At 66.7% G+C, this 9,949-nt stretch overlaps 1 protein-coding gene across 1 annotated transcript in view; it reads left to right on the top strand.

Annotated features, from left to right (window-relative positions):
* KCNT1 (potassium sodium-activated channel subfamily T member 1) overlaps positions 1 to 7,521 on the top strand; it is a 63,533-nt gene extending 56,012 nt beyond the window's left edge. The window contains exons 29-35 of the mRNA XM_023536468.1: positions 297 to 439; positions 542 to 670; positions 964 to 984; positions 1,822 to 2,128; positions 3,586 to 3,648; positions 6,822 to 6,906; positions 7,048 to 7,521. Coding sequence (XP_023392236.1) covers positions 297 to 439; positions 542 to 670; positions 964 to 984; positions 1,822 to 2,128; positions 3,586 to 3,648; positions 6,822 to 6,906; positions 7,048 to 7,168 — 869 coding nt within the window. The 3' untranslated portion in view covers positions 7,169 to 7,521. The remainder of the gene's footprint in view (positions 1 to 296; positions 440 to 541; positions 671 to 963; positions 985 to 1,821; positions 2,129 to 3,585; positions 3,649 to 6,821; positions 6,907 to 7,047) is intronic.
* Positions 7,522 to 9,949: the final 2,428 nt, after the last annotated feature.

Below are 9,949 nucleotides of genomic sequence, written 5' to 3'. Positions count from 1 at the left end.
CAGTTCTGAGGGTCCCTCCCTGGGGCTGGGGAGGCCGGCCAGCACAGGGTGGCCCTGGGCCCCATCCCTGCCTGGGGACCTCTAAATGTCCCCATCCTTGTCCTCTCGTCAGACACTTCCCCGGGCGCGGCTTCCGGCAGCTTTTGTGCCTCTGGTCCCTTTGGACCTAAGCACGGCCCAGCGAGTTAATGGCTGAGGCCAGGAGGGGGCTCCCAGCTCTGTCTGCGAGGTGAACTGTGCTCGGGGGGCAGGCAGGCAGGTGGCCGTGGGAGCCTGGTGGGCGTGTCCCGGGCCAGGCGCATCCTGGGTGCGGGTCTGGGCCACGGCCGGCCTCACTGCGGCCCCCTCCCGCCAGTCCTTCGTGAAGGAGTACATGATCCCCATCACCAGGCTGCTGCTGGGTCTGGACACCACGCCGGGCTCCGGCTACCTCTGCGCTGTGAGTGACGCGCCAGGCTGGGCGGGGGCGGGGGGGGGGTTGGTTCTTCCGCGGGGCCACTGCCCTCCGCGGCCGGCCCAGCTCAGGCGCCCCACGTTCCAGATGAAGATCACGGAGGACGACCTGTGGATCGGCAGCTACGGCCGCCTCTTCCAGAAGCTTTGCTCCTCCAGTGCCGAGGTCCCCATCGGCATCTACAGGACGGAGTGCCACGTCTTCTCCACCTCCGAGGTCCGCTGGCAGCCCCTCCTTTCTCTGTGTGATTCGGGCCATCCCCAGTTGGAGTTTGGGGGATCTGGGTCTTTGCTGTCAGGCCCTTTTGGGGGTCTGGCTCACATGCCCCATACGTGGGGCATCTGGTTGGGCGGTTGTGACCCCCGAGTCGGGGAAGGGTGGCTCAAGAGCACGGTGGGGCCCCTGTGCCACCCTGGAATCTGCCCTACTGATGCCCACGAGGGGTTCAGGCAGCGCTGGGGGGGCAGAGGCACCCCAGGGACCCAGGCTGCTCCTGGTCTCCTTTGCAGCCCCAAGATCTCGGAGCCCAGGTGAGCAGCCCCTCCGGCTCAGCAATGAGGTGTCTTGCCGTGTGCAGGGTCCTGCCTGAGCCTGGACCCACCCCGGGCCTGGGAGGGGCGTGGGGCCCTGGGCTCTGGCCAACACCAGCGTCAGGGAGTGAGGCCTCGGGGTGTGTCGGCCATGAGGCTGCTCAGAGAGGGCTCACGTCATCAGCCTTCCATACAGATGGGGAAACCGAGGACCAGGGTGGGGTGCCCAGGCTCCCAGCCGCACACGCCACCTGCGTGCTGTGCCACAGCCCCCGTCATGGCGGGAGCCCCCTCTCCGCTGGTGTGGCCCCACCTCCACGCCCTCAGCCCCCTGCCTTTCAAGGTGCTGCCCAGATGGGGGTCCCCACATCACCCGCAGAGCCCCAGGCGCCCACTGAGCCATGCACAGGCCCTGGCACTTCCTTGCCCACCCTGCTCCCCGCCCCTGATTTCTCCTGCTCCCAAATGGGGAAATCAAGGCACAAAGAGGCAGTGACCCTCGATGACAGAATCGGGATGTGCAGGACCCAGATGGAGCCCTCAGGAACGAGGGCCCACGGAGGCGAACGGGCCACCCTCGCCCACCCGCAGAGGGCAGACAGGCGGGCAGGCAGTACGGTCTGGGGCTCGGGAGGGACCCTGGGGCCTGGCGCCCCCTCCCCAATAGAGAAGGAAAGCACTCGTGTCCCTGGGCCCTGGGGTCCCCCACAGGAGTCTGGACTGTCCCCCCACCACCCAACCCGCTCCCCAGCCATGCCCCTCGTCCCTGCCTGGGTTCCACGCCCTCCGGGCCTCACCGCCCCCGCCTTGCCCGCCCCTCCCCCGGGCCCTGGCCAGGCCCAGATCTCGGTGAGCATGGAGGACTGCGAGGACACGCGGGACGTGAGGGGGCCGGGCGGCAGCAGCACCCACGGCCGGCCCTCGGTGGGCGGTGACCCTGCCGAGCACCCGCTGCTGCGGCGTAAGAGCCTGCAGTGGGCCCGCAGGCTGAGCCGCAAGGCCCCCAGGCACGCAGGGAAGGCGGCCGCTGCCGAGTGGGTGGACCAGCAGCGGCTCAGCCTGTGCCGGCGGTCCGAGCGGCAGGAGCTCTCCGAGCTGGTCAAGAACCGCATGAAGCACCTGGGGCTGCCCACCACCGGCTACGGTAAGGGCCGCCCACTGGCCGCGGGCCAGGCCGCCCGCCTGGACCCCGCTCTGCCTGACGTGCTGCGGGGCTGGCTCCGGGTGCCACCACGCAGCTGGGCAGAGCCTCTCGTGTGGAGAGGGCGCCAAGCCCCCCGAGGAAGGGCTCCCCATGGCTCTGGGGCCTCAGGTTCCCCGCCTGTAGAAACAGGGCTGGAGCCGGCATGCACGCGCCTGAAGGAGGCTGTGTGGTGTGGGGGGCCGGGCCGGGCTCCCTGAAAAGCCAAGGTCACCGGCTTTGGTTGGAGACCAATTGGCCACCTCGGGCCAGTCTTGCTGAGTGTCAGGAGCGCAGGGGCCACTGTGTTCCTGTGGAGGATGGGAACATGGCAGGGAGACCCCGCCCCTGGCCAGCAGCCAGCACCTGGGGGTGTGTTGGGGGATGGTGGGGGAAATGGAACCCAGACACTCTGCCCTTGGCCCCGTGGAACCCTGCCACTAATACTGTGGCCCAGCCACACCGTTTCTGCTGCTTCAGGGTGACACTCATCTCTATCAGCAAATTTGGGGGGGGCCCTTCTCTCTGTAGCTTATTTTAGGGAGGTTTGTGAACTTGACCAAGAACAGGTCCAGGTGGCCTGACTGGCTGAGAGAGCTCACGCCCTCTCTCACTCTGGAGATGCTGCTTCTGTTGACGGGGCCAAAAGGGGCCCCAGCTCCCCACCACTGCCTGGCTGCGCCCACACCTGGGCCGGTCGAGGCTCTAGCCCGCGCTGGCTTCCACTCGCAGCCTCTGCCCATCGCTCAGGCCTGGCTGTCCCCAGCAGCACCCGCTCTCCCCACCTTGCTTCCTGCCAGCTGTCTCCTGAGTCAGGGGCCCCTGAGCTTTCTTCCCCGTGGATGAGGAGGCTCAAGCTCGCTCTGGAGCTAAGTAGGGGTCACGTGGGTCAAGCTGCCCACTAGCTACACAGACGTGGGCCCGAAGGGGTCTCAGAGGTCAGGGTTTGGGGGACAGGTGACCCATGAGAGCCATCCCAGCCCTGTCCCCACCATGCCCCACCCACACAATTTACCTTTTTCCTCTCTGGCTTCCCTGCTCGTTGGGTGCTGTCACCCGCTTTCCAGGGGACCACTGACGATCCAAGTGGGGTGTCCAGTGTTCATAGCCCCACAGAAAGTATGGGCAGGTGGAGACTCCGGCTCGCTGCCCCCCCAGCCCTGCCCCCCGAAGCTGGAGCCCGCCCATGTTCCCCGAGGCCTCTGACCCCTGCTGGCCCCACCACAGCCTGGCAGAGAAGGAACCGGCTTCCATTCAGGGACAGACTCTCCTCCCGGGTGGCCCGTGCTGGCTGCCGCAGTCCCAGAGCGGATGGCCTCCCCGTGCAGCTGGCCGCCCCACCTGCTGTGCCGGCCGCCACCTGCTTGCTGACCTCTCTCTCTCTCTCTTTCTGTCTGTTCTCCTTCCTGTGTGTTCCGTAGAGGATGTAGCAAATTTAACAGCCAGTGATGTCATGAACCGGGTAAACCTGGGATATTTGCAAGGTAATTCTGCTCCGGTGGACTCGGCCGCCGCCCGAGGGGGCATGCCCGCCCCGGCCGGCCAGGCAGACGGACAGGGCAGGAGATGGCAGGGTCTCTACCGGCAGGGCCTCGGTGCTCCCAGACGCCCCACTGCAGGCACCCTGACGCCCCGATGACGGGACTGACCGGAAGGCTCGCGGTTTGTGCTGGTCGCTGACTGTCATGGCATAGCTCTGGGGCCCCCAGTGCATTCTCTCCCGTTTTTTGTTTGAAACGACGAGCCTTGTGTCAGTCTGCCCTGACCTCACAGGCGGGCCACCCCAGCCTGTAGCTGGTCACCCAAGGACCCCGAAGCCCCAGCTCTTCCTCAGGAAGCATCTAGGTGGATGGGCCCAAACCAGGGTCCCTGCACCATTGTGGTGGCCCGTGGGGAGGCCGGGGAGTGGGGTCTGTTCCTCCCTCAGCCTTGTGGGCCGCCCGAAGCAGGTGGACAGCTGACGTCTACACCCCAGCTGGGGTTCCAAGCTGGGGGTCTCCCTCTTTAGTTGAGACAAATTCGTTCGTGCTACCTGGGCCCCCGTTTTTTCCAAGAAGGTGCCCCCAACCCCAGACCTGCCCTGAGACCCCAACAGGGGTCAGAGCAGAGTCCAGGCCCCAAGCCTCCCTGCTCGGACGCCTTCCCTCCCTGAGGCTCCTTGTGGCCCCCGCAGAGGTCAGAGCCCATGTGCCCAGGCCCCCCGGGGCGGCCCCTCCACCTAGGGTGACCGGAGCTGGCGAGCCTCCTGGGCCCAGGAAGCATTAGCTAGAGGTCGCTGTCGGGAACCTCTGTGGCCGCAGCGGGGTGGGGGGGCTGCTGGGGGCTTGTGCTTTTCCCAAATCCCGCACGGCATTCCCGGCAGACCTGCCAAGCCAGCAGCGATCGGCGTCTGGTGGCGTCCGTGAACGGCGGCTGCGTTGCCCTCTCCCTGCACCTGGCTGCATCCCTGCTTCCTGCGGAGGCTCCTGGCGGAGGTGGCCGCCCTGCGGGGTCACCAGGACTCACTGGGTGGTGGTCACCGAGCGCCTGCCATGTGCGCTCAGGAGGAGAGGCGTGATCTTGGGAGACATAACCCCGTTAGGGCAGCAGGGTGGCCCTCTGGGGACGGCGTCATCACAAGGCCTCTCTGGCCTACAGAGCCCCCAGCTGCACCCCAGCCCAAGCCCCTCCTCACATCGCCCTTGGGGGAGGTGCTACAGTTACCCACAATGCGTAGAGGAGGAAATTGGGGGACAGTGTGGACGCAGGGCCGCGGGGCTGGGAGGGGCCCACGGAGACCCGGAACGCAGGGCGGACGCGGGGCGAACCATCGCCAGCCCTCTGCCCCCACCCAAGGCCCTCACTGAGCACATCGGTCGTGAAGCTGGCCTGTCCTGGAGAAGTCACGGTCGGTGCCTCGTGACTGACTGCACCCCCACCCCCCAGCACTGCAGCCAGCGCCCCACATCCCAACACCACCTCTCAGCCCAAAGCTTGGTCTAGCCACACGCTCTGCTGCTCCATGACACCTGTGTCCGTCCACCCTGGGCCGGGTGTGGGGGGCCAGCGAGGCTGGCCGGAGTGAATGAACACGGGCTTCTGGGGCTCGCCCGTGGCACCCGTGCTCCACACGCACAGGGGGAAACGAACTGGCAGCCCTGTCCCGCATCTCCATTTTCATTGTCTCGACTGGGTGTGCGAGGCAGCGTGACCGGCCTGCCGACGGCTCTGGTCCTCAGTGCAGCGGCTCCAAGTGACGCACCTGCTCCCGCCTGCATCTCCCGCTACTGCACGCTCCAGGCGCCCCACCCCAGAAACGCATGCCGAGCAAGCACAGTCCCCAGCACGAGCCACCCTCTGGGCGGCCGGGGGCTCCCGCCAAAGGGCCCAGACCGAGGGTTTTGGGAAGAGAGAAGGCAGGTCATCAGGCAGCCACTCGCCCTCAGGCCACGGAGGGCAGGGTGATCAGGCCGCCCCCTCCTGCGTGTGGACATGGAGGCTGGCACCTGGTGACTGCCTGAGGGTCTTTGCACATCCGTCAGCCCCTGAGTCCCCTTCTGTCCCCTGCCTGCCTCTGTGGAACGTGCTGGCCTCGACAGGCCACTGGGGGATCCGGATGGCGGGGGGATGGCTTGGCTCCGAGCGCTGCAGTCCCGAGCAACGAGCAGCTCGCAGCCCCCAGCTGGCGGCCCATCCTGCCCCTCCGCCATGGCCCCAGTCTGAACACTTCTGCCGGAGGTGGCCGGTGTAGCGGGAAAGAAATGTGAGGCGCCGAGGGCAGAGGCCACTCAGGGCCAGATCTCTCTCAAGGGCGCCCCGATGTTCGTTCTGGGTCAGGAGGTACCTTAAGACACGGCCAGACGGGTAACCCAAGGTTGCGAGTCACTCTCTCTCGCAGTGCACTTGGGCCGCTGCCAGGACGGGGGACAACCCCGTCCCTGAGTTTGGCCAGGGAGAGGCCTGCGAGGTGACCAGCATTTCCCCAGAACCCTTTCTCACCGCTTCGGGTTGTACCTGTGGCCACCCTGTGAGTGGGACAGGCAGCGGCCCAGCCCCCACATGTGCCACAGGGGCTGCTCGGGGCGGACGGTCGTGGGAGCAGGTTTGGGAAACAGGCCACAAGTTCAAAGCAGAAGGTGGAGTGACTGGAGTTGGAGTGGCCTGCACAGGCCAGGGACACAGGGCACTGGGGGGCGGACAAGCCCGAGGGCTGGGTTAGATGTGTGTGCCGCTGAGTGCAGGTGTATAAAGGTGGGCAGGTGTGTGTGGCCGCAGATGTGTGAGCATACTTGCAGGTGTGCACAGGTGTCCATAGGCTTATACAGGTGGTGTGTGTGCAGCTATGCAGGTGTGTGTGTGTATGTGCAAGTGTGCGCAGTGGTCCCAGGCTCCTGCAGGTGGTGGGTGTGTGCAGGTGTGCACGATGCCTCTGTTCAGGGCCGCCATGTCTGTGAGGTGCTGGCTGCTCAGGCTGAGTCTTCATGTCTGAGTCCTACCTATGCAGGCCAGGGGGCGTCAGGGAGGACCAGTCCAGGCCGAGCTGCCAGTCCAGGCGGCGTGGGTAGGATGGCCAGAAAGGCTAGGAGGGGACCGGAGCCTGGGCAACTCGGGCTGGGCAGAGCAGAGGTGAGCGGGAGCCAAGTGCTGACCGCCGGCCGGGGCCCTGTCTCCTCTGCAGACGAGATGAACGACCAGCAGAACACGCTGTCCTACGTCCTCATCAACCCCCCGCCCGACACGAGGCTGGAGCCCAATGACATCGTGTAAGTGCTGTCCCCACACAGTGCGGACACCGCCTGGGTCATCTCTCTCGTAAGGGCACCGTGCCGCATGCTGGGTGTCCTCGCATGCTGACCTCCCCGGCCGGGGCAGCATCGGCATCCACGGCCCTCACCTGCCCACAGGTACCTCATCCGCTCTGACCCCCTGGCCCACGTGGCCAGCAGCTCCCAGAGCCGCAAGAGCAGCTGCAGCAACAAGCTGGCCTCTTGCAACCCCGAGACGCGTGACGAGACGCAGCTCTGAGCCAGCCCCGCGTGGAGCCCCGCCACTGGGGTGGGCTCGCCTGCCCGAGGTGGCACGCGGCGTGATGCATGAGCGTGCGGGGACCTCGTCTGCAACACCGGCCTGGCCTGCTGGCCCGAAGCTGCTCCCCAAACCTGACAAGAGGGGAGACCTCACGGGATGACGGTGCGACCACAGGCGGGGGGACCTTTTTTAAGCTGTTTTTACAAACCTCTGTTTCCACACAAATGTACCGCAACTCGTGACCAGGCCTGCTGAGGAGCGGGGCCGGGGGTAGGCCCAGACGCCGCCCCCTCGGCACGGACACGGAGCCCGTCCGGGACAGGGGCCTGGGCCCGGGTGTCAGGGCCGTGCACCCGTGGTGGTGGGTCGTGGGGCTTGCCTACGGTCTCCTGTCCTCCGCTCTGTGGGTCCCAGCTGGTCTTGGGTACATGACCGTCTAGGTCAAGCCGAGAGGGGCTCCCCTGCTGGTGGGTGAACTGGGAGCCCCTCCCAGAAGAAAAGTGAAGCGAAAGGTCTCGCGGCTTGGCCAGGAGCCCGAGGCCAGGCGGGCTCGGGATGGCGCGTTGTCAGGCGGGGCGCGTGGGGGAGGTCGGGCTGCTGAGAGACCCTGGGGGGGGGGCCCTGGCGACACATCGGGGTTCACCAACTTTGGGGAAAGAAGCCATTTTCCTGCACTTTTAACCGGACGTCGCAGCCACAGCGCTGGGGGGCACCCGGGCAGCATGGTGCTTTCACACGGCCTGTCCGACGGCCTCCTAACACCCGATCTGAAGCACAAGTCAGCTGCTGAGCTGCCGGCGAGGTCGTCGGAGTCTGGTGTCCTCCTCAGCGTGGGAGGGACTCTGGGTGGCAGTAATGCAGAGGTGCTGCCCTGTTCCCTTGGGGACTGTGATCGGTTTTGCACGGGCAGTGCTGGAACCTTCTATTAAAGAGATGCTTTCTGCAAGCATGAGGGCGGTTGTAGGCATGTCCTTGGCCTGGGTCTCCCCTCCCACCTGCTGTGGACCCCCCCGCCGCCCAGGAAATGCTCCCTAGCAGGCTGCCCCCGCCCTGTACCCCCCGGGTGGGCACAGAGACCCAGGCGCTGCCCACAGCCACCCGGCTCGTGCTGGGGGCATGACCCCCGAAATCAGCAGCTGTGGGGGCCGTTGGGGCTGGGTCCGGGGTGGGGGTACATGCCTGGCTAGCAGCAGGCACCGGTGTTCTTGCTCAGAGCTCCCCAAGAGGCTGGAGTGGTACTCTAGCACACCAGGGTGGGGTGGCTTGGGACTAGTTGGTGGGGGAGGAGCCGGCCCCTCTGGGGGTCAGCCCTGGCCCCTCCTGCCCAGGGTGTCTGCCCTGGGAGGGTGCTGGAACGGGCTGCTGAGGGGCATTAGGGGGCAGGACTAACGAAACTCCAGGGCCCTGGACAGTGATGGGCTGGGGTGGCCTCGGAGGCCCAGGGCCTGTCCCGGCAGGGTGTCAGTGGCTCCCAGGGTCCCTAAAGCAAGTGTCCTCTGTGACACTATCACCTGCAGCAGGGCCCCTGCCACCTCCCCTGGCACCAGGCCCCAGCTAAGGGAAGGGGGTGCCTGCAGGGAGGACAGAAGGGGGCCCGGCCTGGCTGCTGGACCAGGGGCTCCACGGGGAGGGGCTGCACCCCTTGAAGCCCGAGCTCGCAGGACGGTGTCCTGGGAAGTCACCTGACTTGGGTTCGGGGTGGACAGGATGGGTGGAGGGGCGCGGGTTCCCCTCCAGTCGGGACGGCACCCTCACAGCACGGGCTGAGCGAGAGGGGCCCTCGCGGAGGCTGAAGGCGCGAACCAGGCCGGCCGCGGAGGGAGGCGTCTCCCAGCGCGCTCTGCGTGAGTGCTCAGCACGTCCGCGGAGGCCTCTCACCTCCTTCGTCCCTCATCTACTAGGAAACTATCTGCTCCAACAGTGGAGCCGGCGCTGCGCTCAGCTGTTCTCCTTACGCGGGGTGAGACGGGTGGCAGCGGGCCCACGGGCTGGGGCGGGGCCTCACGACAAGGTGCTCGCGGCTGGGGAGCAGCATCGACGTGGGGGGCTGAACGTCTGCCCACCTCTGGGCGAGCACCCCCAACCTCAAAGTGCAAGGACTTTGCACTTCCCAAGAGAGGGAAATGCAGAAGCGCGTGAAACGCAGACTAAAACCAGACACAGCAGGAGAAGGGGCGGGGGGATGAGGCCACCGGCAGCCAGGCAGGGTGGAGGGCTCAGGCCGAGTGCCACGCTGGTACTCCCGCCAAGCACTGAACACACTGGTCACATGACAGGCCCCGCGGCAGCTGGCTAGCAAGAGCCACCCCCGTCCCCGGCGAGGCCAGGAGGAGCTTGGAGACTTGGGAACAGCCGAGCGGGGCCTCCGGCCGGAGGCCGTCCGCCAGCAGGGCCAGACCAGACCCTGTCGCTCGTCAGCGTGAGCCCAGTGTTGCTGGCATCTTCTGCCTTGCGAAGTCACAGCTGGCCCTTCACAGCTGTTCACACAGCACTGAGCTGGAAAGGACACCATCAGGTCTGCAATGGTGGCCCGAGTCCTGGCCGAGCCTAGGGGCCTCAAAGGTGGCCAGCCACGCCCACGGCCTGGAGGGGGTCGGCCTTGCACAGGCTCCTGAGACACATGGGCTGGCCCTGGGGTCTCCTGGTCCCAGGAGCGGCAGGCCCCACCCCCCGTGCAGCCTTCCTGCAGTGGGGGACCTCACTGTAGGCTCGAGGAGGCCCGCTGGACTGGGGGGCATGAACCAGACTCGGGGGTGCCTTCATCTCCCTGGGGGGAGG

The sequence above is a fragment of the Pteropus vampyrus genome, unplaced genomic scaffold (genome assembly GCF_000151845.1).
Source record: "Pteropus vampyrus isolate Shadow unplaced genomic scaffold, Pvam_2.0 Scaffold157, whole genome shotgun sequence".
Taxonomy (NCBI): domain Eukaryota; kingdom Metazoa; phylum Chordata; class Mammalia; order Chiroptera; family Pteropodidae; genus Pteropus; species Pteropus vampyrus.
This window is presented reverse-complemented; position numbering and strand designations above follow the sequence as displayed.